The sequence below is a fragment of the Nicotiana tomentosiformis genome, chromosome 11 (genome assembly GCF_000390325.3).
Source record: "Nicotiana tomentosiformis chromosome 11, ASM39032v3, whole genome shotgun sequence".
Lineage (NCBI taxonomy): Eukaryota > Viridiplantae > Streptophyta > Magnoliopsida > Solanales > Solanaceae > Nicotiana > Nicotiana tomentosiformis.
Genome location: NC_090822.1, coordinates 125,249,331 through 125,267,167, shown reverse-complemented (window position 1 = coordinate 125,267,167; position 17,837 = coordinate 125,249,331). Strand labels below are relative to the sequence as shown.

The 17,837-nt window shown below is 36.4% G+C and overlaps 1 protein-coding gene across 1 annotated transcript; it reads left to right on the top strand.

The window, feature by feature from the left end:
• Positions 1-15,654: 15,654 nt before the first annotated feature.
• Positions 15,655-17,815, top strand: LOC104116473 (probable rRNA-processing protein EBP2 homolog). The gene is made up of 2 exons (XM_009627334.4): positions 15,655-15,746; positions 16,700-17,815. The coding sequence occupies exon 2, from the start codon at positions 16,714-16,716 to the stop codon at positions 17,617-17,619; it is 906 nt and encodes a 301-aa protein (XP_009625629.1). The 5' UTR covers positions 15,655-15,746; positions 16,700-16,713; the 3' UTR covers positions 17,620-17,815.
• The last annotated feature ends 22 nt before the right edge of the window (positions 17,816-17,837 follow it).

Sequence of the window (17,837 nt, the reverse complement as noted above, 5' to 3'; positions counted from 1 at the left end):
AGAAGGAAATGGCCCGTAGCCCATCCGAAACACACCCGGGGCCCCCGAGACCTTGTCTAAATACACAAAAAAAGTTCCATAACCTAACACGGACTCGCTCGAGGTCTCAAATCACATCAAACAACGCCGAAAATAAAAATCGCACCACGAATCAAACTTATGAACTTCCAAAACATCCAACTTCGAAAACTCATGCCGAAACCAAACTAACCAACCCGGAATGATGTCAAATTTTGCAGGAAAGTCCCAAATAACATAACGGAGTTGTTTCTACTCTAGGAATCGCATTCTGACCCTGATATCAAAAAGTCCACATCCGGTCAAAAAGTCCACATCCGGTCAAAAATTCCAAAAATTCAACTTTCGCTATTTCAAGCCTAAATGAGCTACATACCTCCAAAACACAATCCGGACACGCCCCTAAGTCCAAAATCACCCAACAGAGCTAACGGAACCGACGAAACTCCATTCTGGAGTCGTCTTCACACAGTTCCGTATACGGTCAAAATCCTAAGACTTAAGCTTCCGTTTTAGGGACTAAGTGTCCCAAATCACTCTGAATCACCCGGTAATTGAATTCAACCACGCACGCAAGTTAATACACATAATACGAAGTTGTTCAGGGCCTTATGCCACCGGACGAGACTTAAATCCTTAAAATGACTGGCCTAATCATTATAGTAATCACATGATATATCACACAACTCGCATACTCGCAGCACCATTTTCGATCTCAGTAACTACTCCAAACCAACCAAGTACTATATTAAACCCCACATCCCACATAACCTTGTCCCAAACTTTCGTACACTGTTAATAATAAAAGAAACACGTGAAATCTCATAACCTCTTATCAGATCAACGAGTCATGGAGTTATCTCGCCCCAACCAGAACCATAATCACTTTCTAAGCAGACTTTCAATGTCATCCTCCCAAATATACCACAATCAAATCTGATAGTACCCATTCTAGGTCCAATGACCATATATTATTAAACCCAACTATCCCACAAATATGCCACACCAATCGAATTCAAGCCGCAAACTGTGCAGTCCGTGTACCCAAAAATGGAAAATGTTTCAAAGAAGAGAACCGTTGCGCAAGTTCAACAAGCACTTCTACAACTGAAATGCTATGAGCTCATCATACATGGTAAAACCAAGACACACGAATCTAATAACCAACTGATACCCAATTTTGCCCTCATATTTTTTCAAATAAGTATAAATACTTTTAAAACATCATTTTTGCATTATTATTTAATTTATAAAAATTACACAAGCACTTATTATAATTGTCCATAATTTTAGAGCTTTTAAATTAATTTTCTCGCATTAATTTACATAAAAAAATTCAGTAACTACCCTTTTAAATTATTTGTGATGACTTAATCACTTCAAATTATTATTTGCATCCCTAATACATTTTTTTAAAATATTTTCACTTCATTTTTATATAATTACAATTGTATTTTTAGGCTATTCGCCTAAATTTGCAATAATAGCCTATATTTTGCATTCTTATTGCAATTGACATTTTATTTAGGGTCAAAATAATATTTTTACATTTTTTATAAGTCTTTTATTATTGTTTAAAGTATTAATTTGCATAAGTAGCATTTTTATATATTTATTTATCTATTTTATTAAATTATTTCCCTTTTAATTCCTATTTAAAAGAGCTTGCCCAATTTGTTTTAACTAATTTTCGGACCAAAAGGCCCAATACCCTAACCGAATAACCCCTAGCCCAATACAAGCAACCCACCACCCATACCCATTTAATTAACCGGCCCCAATCCCTCTTTAAATTTCTGGCCGTTGATCCCCTTTTAAATTACCCAACCTCAAACCCTAATCCCATTTCCCTCTAACCCGCCGCCCTGAAACCCTCCCCCTTTCTTCTACGAACCCTAGCCGCCCTCTCGTTCTTCTCCGAATCTCTCTCAATCATGGATTCCTTCCATGATTTCTTGCCTTTTATGTATTATTTTAGTATTACCTGCAAGATCATGGTATCACTTAGGACTTTCCTAAACATGGCAAGTACTATCTCTCAGAATCTGGTCGTTCAACCTTAATCGCTTGAATTTGGATGATATCTCACCCATGTGCATCATGGTCAGGCTATATGGGTCCGATTAGCCAAGTTTTTCGGCCAATCTTTGATTTCTGTCAATTAGGGTTTACCTAATTTCTTTTTCCCTAATCCGATTTTATTTATTATGCATGTTAATACTTCCTTATTTATGTTTTATTTTACAGTTTTCCTTGTTTACTTGTTCGATTTTTGTCACTATATAAACCCCTCCTCATTCCCCGTTGAAAGGGACCAGATGGATACAATCTCACTAAAATTTGAAGCTTTGCTCTGTTAATTCCTTCATTATCTTGTTCTGTGTTTGTGTTGGCCGGATGAAACCCAAAGCCACTGAGAGTCTACTGTTCGAACCTTCTCTTGGTGCGAGCATTGCCCGGGGTTCTTTCGAAACTCTTGGGAACTTTGACGCATCGAGGTTTCTATGATCTTGTGGATCTTTTGTTCTTTATCGTTGTCTGTTTAATTGGTAAGCCACTTGACTTTTGCAATTTTATCCCCATGTGTCTTTGATTTACATGTGTTCTCACCTCTGAAATCCATGGCTTAATATATTTTTTGGATTACTGTGTGCACGATTCTGTTAATTCTACTTTGTTCTAAGTCTCTTTAGAATTTAACTTCCTCCTAATGTTGCTAGTTCTGAGATTGCCTAAGTCTAACTTAGATAATCTGACCCTCTTAAGTTCGTTTAGCCAGTGTATTGGTGCATGAATGTTCCCTAAGACATGCTTATTTGCTTTGTCCTTAATCTCTATAATGAATGCTTCACACTTGTGCTAGAACTTCCTGTGTTAATTATGACATGTTCCCCTGCTATTGTGTCACTCAGCATGATCCCCATACCCCAGTAGTGATTGACTGAATCTTAACAGTTACCTCAACTTGTTTTCCCTGCCCTGTTTGAACCATTTTGTTTTATGGCATAACTTAGATCTTCTTTAGTTAATTAGTCTATTGTGTCAATCCCAGAATCCCTACATGTGCTATTTGGTATGAACTTGATATCTCATACTGCTCTGAATCTCTGCAATATTTGTCTTGCGTGTACAATGTGTTTCAATTTGTATTAAGACTATTCTCCATGATCTTGCTTCTGTGCTAATATGTTCCCAGCATGTCTATGGTTCATCTGATATCCTGTGATTATTTGGCTTGTCACAATGTGCATCCCCCATCATGTCTAAATATTGATTAGCATGACACTAGGATGTATGTTCAGCATAATCTCTTAGGTTTTAACTTGTTTGTATTGTGCATCTGTGACTGCAAACTTGTTTCTCCCTTGACCCTTCCCCCATGTGGTTTTTGTCATAATGTGTGCTCCCTATCATGTCTCAATGCAATCTTGTTTCCTGATGAGAGTTAATATGTCTATCTTATGATACTAGGATGCATACTTAGCTTAATTTGGACCTCTTTAGATCTCAACTTGTTTAGTATCATGCATCTGTACATGATAATCTTTGTATACCCATGCAAACCTATTTCTTCCCCAACTCTTTCAAAATGTGGTTGTCTATGTGATACTTTGCTATGTATGGAAATCCTACTGAACCTACTGGCCTCCTTGATTAGTTTCTCTGTATGCTCAATTTGGCTATGTCTACTTTAGGTTATAAGTGTACCCCCAGTTCTGTCCCTCGGCCATTGTCCATTCTCCTCACTTGCTACTTGTGCTATTCTGAACTTCTTATCTTTAGCCGGCTAAAAGCCAAGGCTACCTAGGCTTTACTGCTGACCTCCTAGTGTGAGCACTGCTCGGGGTCCTTTTGAGGCCCTTGTGAACTCTGACACACTAGGATTTGGGTCCCTAATCATTTCTCCTAATACTGGAACCTGAATTATCCAAGTTCTTTCTTCATATTGTCGCATGAACATGTAAGCTGGTTGGTCTAAGTAATTCAATGCTTGGCAATATGATTGTGTGATTTGGCTTTGAGCTCCTCTATAGATTCTGGGTTGTGTTGATGAACATGGCTCTTTGTTGAAAGTCTGGATATGCTGTTGAAGGTCCAGACAGTGTTGGATATTTTATTTGGTCCTGATGTGGGCCTATTGTCATTATCTGTATAACATTTATATCTTACTCATTATTTGGCATATAATAACTTTTTGTATAAATGATTGGGGTGTTAGTAAAGATGGGGAAGGGGTAGATTCTTAATGCTTTTGTAAAATAGGTAGACAACATGCCTATAGGACCCATTGATTCACTTGCTACATGTGACGTTCAATTTATATGTGCACTGTAGAAACCATGTCATTAGGACAAACACACACACATACACACACTATCTTTTGGCAAACATGAATTCAAATGCTGCAATTATTCTTACTGCTATGTGTTATTAGAGAACTTGCCTATAGGAATTAGTTTCTCATCGATGTTTCTGTCAATCCTCATCGCCTACTAGAAATCGTGCCTATAGGATTGAAATTATTCTACTTGGCACTGCTCACCTAGAAAATTATGCCTATAGGATTTTGATCATCTCATTTGCTATTATCTCGTACTGTTCATTAGAAACCATGCCTATAGAATTTTAATCATCTCATTCGTCACTACATCACACTGTTCACCTAGAAAACATGTCTATAGGTTTAAGTGTAATGATAAAATCAGCTCCAAGTGCTAAACATTAGAAATCCTGTCTATAGGACAACGCTGTTTCGTCTTAATAAGAGTCAAAGTTGCACCTTTATATATAGTTTATTATGCACTTCTGGGATCCTCCCAATTGTCTTTTCATTATTCCTTACTGCACGAGTCACCTAGACACAGCAGGCTTAATAACTGGAAATCTGCAACTTCATTTATTAGCATGCAAATCGTATAATCTTGTCTGTGAGCAATGCTTGGACTTTGAAACTATTTGCAAGCCCTGATGCCTTGTCACGTAGAAATTATGCCTATAGGGATTTAAGTTTTCCTAATTCCAGATTGCTTAACAATGAAGTTTGTCTTGCGTGCATTTGTTGCTTAAGTGTGGAGGCAAACTTGAGCCTTAACTGCCTATATGTGAAGTCCAATATTTTTTTTTGTATGTCGCCTAGTTTTTGACATTTCTGAGCAGCCTATGTAAAGTCTAAAACCATCCAAATAGTAGGTCCAAAGCCTCCTGGGCCATAGGCATGGGACGGGTAGTGCATGCGTAAGGTACGATTTATAATTGAATTAGAGCGCTTTTAAGTAAACAACTTTAACATAGTAATCGGGTAGCAGGAGATGATAGTCTGTGCCCACTGGATAATATGAGTAACACCCTATCTCAAGGGAGTTACGAAATATTATTTATGTTGCACGGGGTAATCCTTTAGGCTAAAAAACCTTAGCCCCCCCCCCCCTTTTTTTTTGTTTCTTTTCTATTATAATGAAAAATAGTTGCACCTCCCTATTCAAGATCTCTTTGTAATAAGATTCTTAGATTTTGTACTCTCTTTGTTTACTTGATCACATAGACTGATCCATATAATTTAAGTTCGACCGGGACCCACAGTTGTGGACCTCGAGGAGTGTCTAACACCTTCTCTTTGAGGTAACTTGAGCCCTTACCCAATCTTTGGTGGTGTTGACTAGTTAAAACAGAGTTATTTGCAAATAGGTGCCCTAACGCACCCTAAAAATCATTAGGTGGCAACTTTCCTCCTTTAATCTCTTCCTTTTAAAAGAGTTGTCACACGTCGAAACCCGTTTTTCGCTAAGAAAACGGGGCGCGACAGCATGGCGACTCTGCTGGGGATACTTAAGCTCTTACCATAATGAACTTGGCTTATGTGGATTAGTTTTCTTTGTTATAAAATACGCATTCCTTTTCCATCTTTATTTGTTAAATTTTGCTATTACATGCACATCCATTTCGCGTTTACCTTTACTTGCTTAAACCCGTTATAACATGCACATCCCTTCCCTTCTCCACCTTTATTTGCTTAAATTTATTATAACATGCACATCCCTTTCCCTATTCGCCCTTATTTGCTCTAACTGCTCTTCATTTGTTTAAAGACTGCTATATCATGCCTCTCCCATCCCTACTCCCTTGCTTGCTTTATTACATTCTCATATATTCTACGAACTAACTTCTTCCCTTGTCTTTCTTTTATGCCTTTCATGTTTTACCTTAATACTGCATTTACCGTTTTTACATATTTACTATGCAAATACTTGGCAGCGTATTATTATCAATGCATAAAGCATGCTCCACATCATACTCCACTCGTGCCAATTATCAATATAGCGGCACTTGATGAGTGTCTGCGCTCTTCCAGAATTATCCTTTTTAAATCGGAAAGGCTTATTTGCGGTAGACTAGTCGATCAGCGGTGCAGTCGACGGTCCCGTGCCTTTCCCTCTCAAGTTGTCCACTTGGCAGTACCAGTCTAGGCCATTCTAGAAACCTCACTCCAACATTGAATGTATATGCATCATGCTAAACCTAGTACAGGTTGAAGCGTTATTAACGTAACAACTCGCGAAGATGAACCTCGTCCAAAGTCCGACGGGATTTCCACAATCCCAATGGACGCTATCATACTATGTGCATTACTTGGAGAAAAATATGCCAACGTGTTGATCATTATTGTGTAAACATTTTTGGCATTAATGAAATGACGCAAATATTGGCATCAATTTTTTCCAAGTCTACGTGTCGCTTAGGCCTACCTCGGGCACAATGAGGTCCCCAAATTAGGACGCGAATTATTGCATGACTTTGTAAAACATGTTTTAATATCGCAAACACTCTTTTAATATTACTTACTAACTTGGTTACCTTTTGCTTTTTCTTTATTTTGATTATTCTCATTCCCAAAGGTTGGTTCGTGCATACTGGCATCTTCTTATGAGGTATTCATTCCTCACATTCTGTTATCAGTGTTGTGAAAATTCTAAATGAGATTTTGGCTAATATGAGGTTAATTGATGATGCTAGAATTAATTATGAACAGCTTTTAAGACCAGAGATGTGGTGATGGGCATACATATGATGTGCTTCATGTCCTGATATCATTATGATAATGCAGTGATTGTAATACTGAGATTAGTGTTATTGTTATATACATTGTGGTACTTTGTTGGGTTGTGGATGTGTTGTTAGGAGTTGTTTTGGTGTTACTATGGTAGGTGGATAGGCCCATTTACAGGAGAGACTCTGCCGAAATTTCTGAAAAATTTGGAAGATAGAAAAATTTGGGAGATTGATATGTTCGAAAGAAGAGATAAGTTATGTTATGTATTTGAGGGTGAATGATCCTAAGCGGGGGAGAATGTAACACCCCAGAAAGATTTCGAAGTACTTCAATACTATCAAGAAAGTTGATGTGTGCATAGGCATGAGTTGTTATAGCCAGTTGAGACTAATATCGTGTGTCAAAGTGAAAATCAAGCATTTTGGAAATGATTGGAGAGTTAGGGAATTTGCTTTAAAGCTTATAAGAATGGAGAAAAGAAATAATCTCAATTGAGATGGTGTTGTCGAACCCGTGTTAAATTGCAGGAACGTAGAATCACCCACAAGTATGTGTATAAGAATACACTCAGTAATTTAAAATTCTCAAAAAGATTCTTGGCACGTTCGAGGACGAACGTATGTTTAAGAGGTGGAGAATGTAACGACCCGACTTGTCATTTTAAGAATTAACACCTCGTTCAGTGACTTAAGGTCCCGAGCAGCTTCGCAATATGTATTATGACCCGCGGGTGTGGTCGAGTTTGATTTACTGAAGATTCGGAATTCAATTAAAAGAACAATTCTTATTTAGAAGATTAAATGGAAAGAGTTGACCGGAGAGTTGACTTTTGAGCAAACGGCCCCGGAATGGAATTTCGATGATGGCAATAGATTCGTATGATGATTTTGGATTTAGGCGTACATTCGGATTTGGATTTGGAAGTCCGTAGAACAATTCGACGCATTTTGGCGAAAGTTGGAAAATAGAAGATTTTAGAAAGTCCGACCGAAGGGTGAAATTTTGATAACGAGATCGGATTTCGATTTCGGAAATGGGAATGGCTCCAATACGTCAATTATGACTTGTTTGCAAAATTTGAAGTCGTTACGTATTGATTTGATATGTTTCGGCGCAAAATATAGAAGTTAGAAGATTTGAAAATTTATAATTCGATTTGATGTGCGATTCGTAATTTCAGCGATGTTTGATGTGGTTTGAAGCCTCGACTAAGTTTGTATTGTATTTTGGGATGTATTGGTAAAATTGGTTAAGGTCCCGAGGGCCTCACGTGGATTACGGAAGGTTAGCGGATTGTTTGGAAATTTCTGTGAATGCTGGTTTTTGGCAGCAGCTGTTGGAATCCCACCTGCGGAAATTTGGGTGCAGGTGGGACCTCGCAGAAACGAAGATTTCGTTGCAGAAGAGACCTGGGCAGAACTGGAGAAAGGTCGCAGATGCGGGCAGCCTTCCGCACCTACGCAATCGCAGGTGCGATATTTTCTACGCAGACGCGACGAGGCAGCGCAGAAGCGGAAATGATGCGCACCTGCGAAAATTGCTCCGCAGGTGCGAGCTTTGTGGCTGGGCAGTGATCATCGCAGAAGCGCATTTTGTCTCGCAAAAGCGAGACCGCAGATGCGAAATTCTTTCCGCAGAAGCGGTTTTGGACATAAACATTAAGGACAAAAATTGGTCATTTTGCCATTTTCGATTGGGATTTTGGAGCTCGATTTTTGGGTGATTTTTGGAGGAGTTCTTCAAGACTTTGACTTGGGCAAGTGTTCTATATCCTAAAGTGATTATATTTCATGAATCTATGATTATATTCATCGTTTATTCGGATTTAAATGGAGGAAATCAAGATTTTTGTAAAATCTTCCAAAAAAGAAAATTTAAGATTTGGAGGTTGAGTTGTTATTGGAATTCGATAAAATTGGTATGGTTGAACTCGTATCGGAATGGATTTTCGGATTTAATAAAAATTATGTCATGTTCCGAGGGGCGGGTCCCGCATTGACTTTTGTTGATTTTTTGGAATAAATTTTTAAGTCAACGTATTATTATCCGAAATTATTTTCGATGAATTTTAATGAAGTTATACAATTAATTTGGATAGATTTGAGCTTTCCAGAGGTCAATTCAAGAAAGGAGATGATTTTGAAATATCGACATAACATCATAAAGGTAAGTGTCTTGCCTAACCTCGAGTGGGGGAATTACCCCTTAGGCTTTGAGTCTTATGTGCCCTTTGTGAAATGTGAAAAGTCATGTACGCGAGGTGACGAGTACGTACTCGGGCTTATATGTGCAAAATGTATTGAGTTAAAGTCTTGGGAATATTGTGTAGTAAATTGGATAATTGTTGGCATATATTTAATCATTTGTTTGCCATGCCTCAAATCACATTTATTGAATTTGTTTTTATATGACAATTTGATATAATTATTACTTGTATATTTATGTGAATTCCGTGAGTTTGATTATTGATATTTCTTGGAATTTAATTTTCATTATGAATTTTCCCCATGCAGATAATTAATTAAGCAAGCTTAAGAAGATGTGTTAATATAATTATCTAAATTTGGACTAATGAAGGCTTTGCTTTGTACTGAATAATTTCTATCTCTGTTGATTATTATTGTGGTGTTATACATATTGTGTGGAGCCTTCGGCTATTTGCTGTGAAATTAATTTATTTGGTTGTATCTTTGGAATTTGGTTATGGCCATTGGGCAAATTATGATATGAATTGATTTTGCTATGTTGCCGTGATAATTTTTCGTGTAAATTATTATTTTGTGTGAGTTGTTATTTTGAGGATATAAGGGTGGCATTCCACTGTTGATATTATGTGGGTATAAGGGTGGTATTTCACTGTTGTTGTGTTTGTTGGAATATTGTCTGGGCGGAGCGATAAAGGTGGTTATAAGAGAGATAAGGCTGGCTATAGGAGCGATAAGGGTGGCTATTGATATTGTCAGGGCAGAGGGATAAGGGAGGCTATTATAGAAGTGATAAGGGTGGATATATGAGAGATAAGGGTGGCTATTGTCAGGGACGATATATGATGATGTGGAGTTATTGCGTTGGTAATTTCTATGTGATGTTGTGATCTTTCTTATGTTTCTTTTTATATCTTGTGAAATTGTCTTGTTGTTTCGGCAAACTTGATAATAGTCAGATCTATGTTGAAAATAGAAGCCTGTGGCTATTGCCAGGCAGATTATGAAATGAAATGTGGGCACGAGGTGCCATGAGTAAATATGATGGTTTCATTATTGGCACGTGAATTGTCCGTACAAATGTGGTATGAAAAGTGGACACGAGATGCCGGAAAAATATGATGATTTAATTATGGGCCCGAAGTGCCGTGGAAATACAAAAGTGGGCTGAGGCCCGTGTTTATAAAAAATATGAAAATAGGCTGAGACCCGTAATTGTATGATTATGAAATGAGATGTCACATGGTGACTTTTTAATTGAAAGAATTATATTCAAAATATTTATTTGGAAAGATTTTTATTCAAGAAGATTTATTTGAAAGAATTATATTTGAAAAAGATTATTTGAAATAATTATATTTAAAAGATATTTATTTGAAGGGAGTATATTCGAAATATATTTATTGGAAAGTATTATATCCTGAAGATTATTATTTGAAAAGTATATAGGCGAAAGATTTATATTTGAAAGACTTGATTTAATTGGATGTACTTGTATTTATTATTTGTTGAGCAATATTAACGGTGTTCTTGTTGTCCTGCTGTGCATTTCACTGATTGATTTGTGTTGTCCTTATTGTTATTTGTTTCTTACTATTTTGTATATCATATTACACAGTTTGTTTTTTTACTAGTGAGTGTCTTGACTGTACCTCGTCTCCGCTGAGGTTAGTCTTGATACTTACTGGGTACCGACCGTGGTATACTCATACTACACTTCTATACATTTTTGTGCAGAGCCAGGTATTGGAGATAATGGACTTGGAAAGAGTTAAAGCGGGATCGTAAGGATTCAAAGTAGAGTTGCTTGGTCGTCGCAGTCCCTTGAAGTCTTTTCATTTCATTATTGTGATGACCCAAAATATTATCTTTAAATTTAATAAGTAATTCTGTGTTCTAAGACCTCAAAAAGCATTATGTATAATTCCTCGACTTCCGTGAACAGTCCGTACAATTTTTCAGAAAGTTTTTATGTGAAAAATGGATTAAGATGTGAAATACAGCTTTAAAACTCAACTGAGTTGACTTTGGTCAACATTTTGAGCAAATGGACCTAGATCAGTGTTTTGACAATTCCGGTAGGTCCGTATCGTGATTTGGGACTTGGGCGTATGCCCGAAATCGAATTTCGAGGTCCATAGCCCGAGATATGGAATTTTGATGAAAAATTAAAAGCTTGAAAGCTTAATAATTTTTAAGAAATTACTGAAGTTGGATTTATTGACCTCGGGTCCGTATTTTGGTTCCGGAGCCCAGTATAGGTCCATTATAATATTTATGACTTGTCTGCCGAATTTGGTGAGAATCGGAGTTGATTTGACGTGATTCGGACGTCCGGTTGTAAAAATATAAGTTTTAAAGTTTTCTTGGAAATTTCCTTTGATTTGGTGTCCGATTCGTAGTTCTTGGTGTTATTTTGGCGATTTGATCATGCGAGCAAGTTCGTATGATATTTTAGGACTTGGGTGCATGTTTGGTTTGGAGCCCCGAAGGCTCGGATTGATTTCGGGTGATTAACGGATCATTTTTGGACTTGAGGAAACTGCAGAAACCTGCTTCTGGTTTCCTTCTTCGCGTTCATGAGGGGAGTCTCGCATTCGCGAAGAGGCTGGAAGCTTCGCGTTCACGATCGAAGCCTTGCGTTCGCGAAGGGAAAGAGGTTGGCCAGGAAAATTAGCCTTCGCGTTCGCGAAGGGCAGCTCGCATTCGCGAAGGCCAAGCCAGGCAAGCATCGCATTCGCGAGGTAGCCCTCGCGTTCGAGAAGAGTAAAATTGGACAGCACAAATTTGTTCTTCGCGAACGCGAGGCACTAACCGCGTTCGCGAAGGGTAAAAATCCCAGAAACAGAACTTAAGTTCTGGAAATGGGGTTTCGACCCATTTTCAACTCTTTTCCATTTTTGAGCTCGGGTAAGGCGATTTTTACGGAAAAACATTGGGGTAAGTGTTCCTTATCCTATATTGATTATATTTCATGATTTCATACTCATTTATATCATGAATCCGTGAATTTATGGAAGAAAAATTAGATTTTTATAAATTCTTCCAAAAATGAAAATTTAATATTTGAAGGTCCATTTGACATCGGAATTGGATAATTTTTGTATGGTTGGACTCGTCTCGGAATGGGTGTTCGGATTTCGTAAGTTTTTTCGAGATTTGAGATGTGGGTCCCACTGTCGAATATTTAAATAAATTTCAGATTTTTATCCGAAAAATTTGTAAATTCATATGGAATTAATTCCTATGATTAGTATTGAATATATCGAATTGTTTGTGAATAGATTTGAAGCTTTTGGAGACAAATTTAAAAGGAAAAGTTGTGGTTGAGTAATTGATTGGAATTTGCAAAGCTAGGTAAGTGTCGTGGTTAACCTTGACTTGAGGGAATAGAACCCTTAAAAATTAATTGTTATGTGAATTGCATGTGAACGACGTATAGGTGAGGTGACGAGTGTCTATACGTCGTCAAATTAATTGTTTGCGTATTTACTTGAAAAATCATAAATTATTTTAAATTATGAATTAATTGTTATAATATCTATTTCTCTCATATGCTTTGTCAAATATTAATTCTTGAATTCTTGCATTAATTGTTACATGCTATCTGAATTATTTGTCTTAATTGTTATCTGATATTTAGCATATTAAATATTAAACTGTATATTTTCTCTCTGATTTCTATAATAAATTGTTATTAGCCTTTGTTTGTTTCGTAATAAAATCATAATTATTGTATGCTTGTTGTCTTATAATTTTATATTAATTATTGTATTTATTGGAAAAATTCTTCTATAAGAATTGGTAAATGAATATGTTGGAGGAGCGGGTTGCACGCCGCAACAGAATTAATTATAATGAATATATTGGAGGATCGGGTTGCACGCCGCAACAGACTTATTAAAAGTCCATATTGGAGGATCGGGTTGTACGCCGCAACAGACTTATTAAAAGTCCATATTGGAGGATCGGGTTGCACGCCGCAATAGACTTATTTAAAAGTTGACACACACACACACACACACACACACACACACACACATATATATATATATATATATATATATATATATATATATATTGGGAAATCGGGTTGCATGACGCAACAGACTTGATTAAAATAAATATATTGGAGGAGCGGGTTGTACACAATAATAGAATTGATAGAAATGATAATTGGTTATGACTTCTGAGTTGGCTTCAATTGTTATAAATGAGTTACCTGATTTATTTCTACTATTGTTGTTGTTACTAATATTGCGTACAGATAATGTAAGTGACCCGCGTTAGCCTCGTCACTGCTTCGTCGAGGTTAGGCTCAGCACTTACCAGTACATAGGGTCAGTTGTACTGATACTATACTCTACACTTCTTGTGCAGATTTTGGAGTTGATCTCAGCGGCGTACCATAGACTTGCTCGAATTTCAGCTACTCAGAGGAGACTTGAGGTATAACTGCACGGCGTTCGCAGTTCTAAAGTCCCCATCTACTTCACTTTAGTTGTGTGTTTGTTTCCAAATAGCTTTATTTTATTCAGGCCTTTATTTGTATTTATTCTAGAAGCTCGTACACTTGTGACACCAATTCTGGGATGGTATTTAGACACCGTTATTTTTATGGATTATTCACTATATTTCAGACGTTACTTCCGCATTTGTTTCCTTGATTATTAATAATGTAAAAATTGTTTTAAAAAATTGGTTAATATTATTCTAACGTTGGCTTGCCTAGCAAGTGAAATGTTAGGCGCCATCACGGTCCGAAGGTAGAAATTTCGAGTAGTGACAATTGTACTATTAATTTTTAATCAAACAGTATTGTATATTCGGTTCTCGTGATCATTCTATATATTCAGTTAGAGTTCGTGACCCCGTATTACCAGTCTTGGGTGGTTGTTGTATTCATATTTGTTTTCGCTGTTAGTTTTGATTACCTATTTAATTTAAGGAAGAAAAAAAAAGCTTGAAATATAATTGAAATCGGCTTACCTAGTCTTAGAGACTAGGTGCCATCACGACGCCGGAGGTGGAATTTTGGGTCGTGACACTAAAAGACGCCAACGGATTAATTTGAAGATCCACTTGGTCTATCGCGTAGGTTATTACTAAAAGAATGTAATTAGTGTGTATTTTTGGACTGATAGATGGATGGAGGGCAAATGTAAACCATTTACCAAAGGGACTTTTTTGTATATATACGAGATTTTAAACTTATTTACCCGATTTTGTCTAAGTTTTTCTATTTACGGAAAGTAACTAATATTTTTTATAAAATATATACAAATTCAGTCAAAATCTACAATATATCTACAACTTAAATTCAATTTTTTTTTTACAGAATCCGAAAAAAAAACTATAATTTACGTACAGTTTATATACAAAATATATACAATTCTATTAGTTGTATATATTTTGAATGTCGTTTCTACACCCGAAATACAAAATATATACAACTTGTTTAAGTCTTCTTCTTCAAATGTCAATATGAAATTCTAACCAAAACAACCTTGAATCCTCATCCAATTCTCTCAAAATTTAGATATAAACTCTAAAGAATATTCCCAATCATTTGTAACTACACCCAATCCAAACAAATATCACTTTCACAAATTTCAATTTTCAAATTTAGAGCTTCAAAACTTTTTAATGACTATCAATGGAGTTTTTAATGGATTAACAAGGTTCCCAATTCAGTCTACTTGCTTCTCATTAATACTATTTAGTTGATTGATTTCAATAAACTAAAAGAAATCTACTTAGAGATATTAAGCTAGCATCCTGTAATTAAACCAACAAATCTGTAGAGTACAAGAAACTGAGCGTTAAAATTTGAAAACAGAAAGTGAATTGCACGGAATTAATTGCAATGTCCTAACTTCTATGTTTATATAGTACAACTAATTTAGTTATTTAGCATTTGGATAAAAAAAAAAAAGGGTTTGATCTTTGTTTTGCTTTGAGGATAGTTGATTTGATTTGAGTTAGAATAATAAGAGTATGGTGCTTTTTAATAGTAAGAGAAGTTTGCGGCCCACAAGAAAGAAGGCGAGGGTGGAGATACCTTTCTAATGGTACTTTATAAAATTTTGTATATAAATGGTAAATTGTATATAATAATGTAATTAAGTGATAACCTCTCTAACATGAGTAAATAAGTTTATAATGTGGTATAGATAAGTAAAAATCTCTTTGCCAAATAGTGAGGGTAGTTTGACCCATTTCCGATAAATTTATATGCATAAACTAAATTAAAAATTAAAAACTGGAATCAGATTTAGAGAATCTAGCCATCTGGGCCTATTCCTGAGCCTCTTGAGTTACAATATAAAAGCCCAAAGTACCTACAAGCCCGTATATTTTCTGGCCCAAAATCCCATAAATTTCAGCCCGCCAATTGTATTTAAGACTAAACCCTAAACCCTCGTTAAAATCTCAGAACTTTGTCTCTTCATCTCTTTCGAATTCTTCCATTTGTTGTAAGTTCTTTCTCTGTCTTATGGAACCTTAATTATGTTTTTTTATTGTGTCTTGGTTATTTGACACTTAATTTGTATGTTATTTGCTTCTTTTATGGTTATGGCTTGAAACAGAATAATCTTTACAAATATAGAGTGAAAAAAGAAATAAGAAACAAAGAAAATATATGGGTTTGGGTGTTGTATTGTTAGTGTTCAGTTCCTGGGATGAAATTTGTAAAGTTCAATTTCTGTTGGTGTATTTTTAGTGTTCAGTTCCTGGGTTGAAATTTATAATTTTCAATCATTTATAAATATGAATTGAAAAGGGTAAAGAAAACAAAGAACAGATATGGGTTTATTAAAAAGATAAAAAAAAAATTTGCGAGCAAATTCATACTGCAACATATAATACAAGAGTGTATATTATAGGCCCAATATTTAGCTAATTAGCTAGCACTAATGCTAACCTAATTAGTTAACTCATATTCTAATTGGTTATTATTGTCAGCTCATGTATCCATGTAGTATGGCTAACTCCTACAACTTCACCTAATAAACTATTTTATTTGCATCATTTGTGTTACTTATCAAATAAAAAAAGATAATTTTTTGTTGCTATGTTGTTAGTGTTCTGTTGGATTTTTAGTGTTCAGTTCTTGGGGTGAAAGCTGTAAATTTTTCTCATTTACTTGAGCATTCTAGTTGCTAAACAATGGTTACAAATCTTACCCTTTTCATAAATGAGAATTTGAAAAACCAATTTAATCTGAATTGGTGTAGCTGAATGGTCGTTGAGTTAATGTTGGTTTGTCAGAGTACTTGGTTGTTAATAGTTTTATGATTGCTGTCAATCATCCCCAACCTGCCTCCTTTATTTGAGCTGGGGACTGGCAATTTGAGCTAGAATGTGAAGCTCGCATAGGACAAGTTAGTTGGTAACTCTATTATTATCTTTTCTTTATTCTTATCAGAAAGTGTCGAGTGTATGATGGTTGAGGATGAATTGGCCGTTATGAACCCAGAGAATGAGGATTCCGACCCAGAAACTGAATCGGAAGAAGAAGGAGATGAAGAAGAAGATCAGCAAGTTGTGAAGTTGGCTGAACCTTCAAAGACTGCTGTATATAACAGGGAGGGTTTGCTTGAAAGGCTGGGAGATATCAGTTGGCCTGATAATTTAGATTGGAGTCACAGGCTTAACATCGACAGGGAAGAGCAAGAAGTGGTGGATGTGAATGATGACTTGGCGAGAGAGCACTCTTTCTTCACACAGGCGTTGGATGGTGCACGCCAAATGTACCTCAGCTTTCAGTCAAAGGGTGAACCTTTTCTGAGGCCGGCTGATTATTATGCGGAAATGGTGAAGACTGACACTCACATGGAGAAAGTTAAGGGCCGACTCTTAGCTGAGAAGAGGAAGATGGAGGAGTCTGAAGAGAGGAGGAAGGCGAGAGAGAACAAGAAACTGGCCAAGGAAGTACAAGCACAGAAGATGAAAGATAGAGCAAAGCAAAAGAAGCAGGAGATTGAGTCCGTTAAAAAATGGAGGAAGCAGAGGCAGCAGAGTGGGTTCGATAAGGAGGGTGCTGCCGGCCTGGATTTGCCTTTTGATGAAGATGGGACTAAACCGTTTCAGAGATCAAATAAGAAGAGACCTGGTGTATCTCCTGGAGATCGTTCAGGGGGAAAGGCGGCATTTGGTGGGAAAACGTTTGGTGGAAAAGGGAAGGGACCAGACAAGAAGAGGAAAAGCAGGGAATTTAGGGACTCCAAGTTTGGATTTGGTGGGAGAAAAGGTTTAAAGAAGCAGAACACTGCTGAGACTACCAATGATTTCAAAGGATTCCAAAAGGGTGAAGTTTCTGCAAAAAACAAACGAGCTAAGAGATGATTCTGCTTATTATTACTTGCTAGAGTTTGTTCTACTAGACTAAAGTTATTCCATTGTAATGCGGATGAAATTAATATTTAATAGAGAGCTTTTCAAACAGAATGAATTAATATCTCTTGTAGTAGAAGTTTTTGCAAATTGATGGTCAATTTGCCCGGCTTTGAAACTGAATGATACCTTACCTTTGTCTTCCCTATATCACATTATATACCATATTG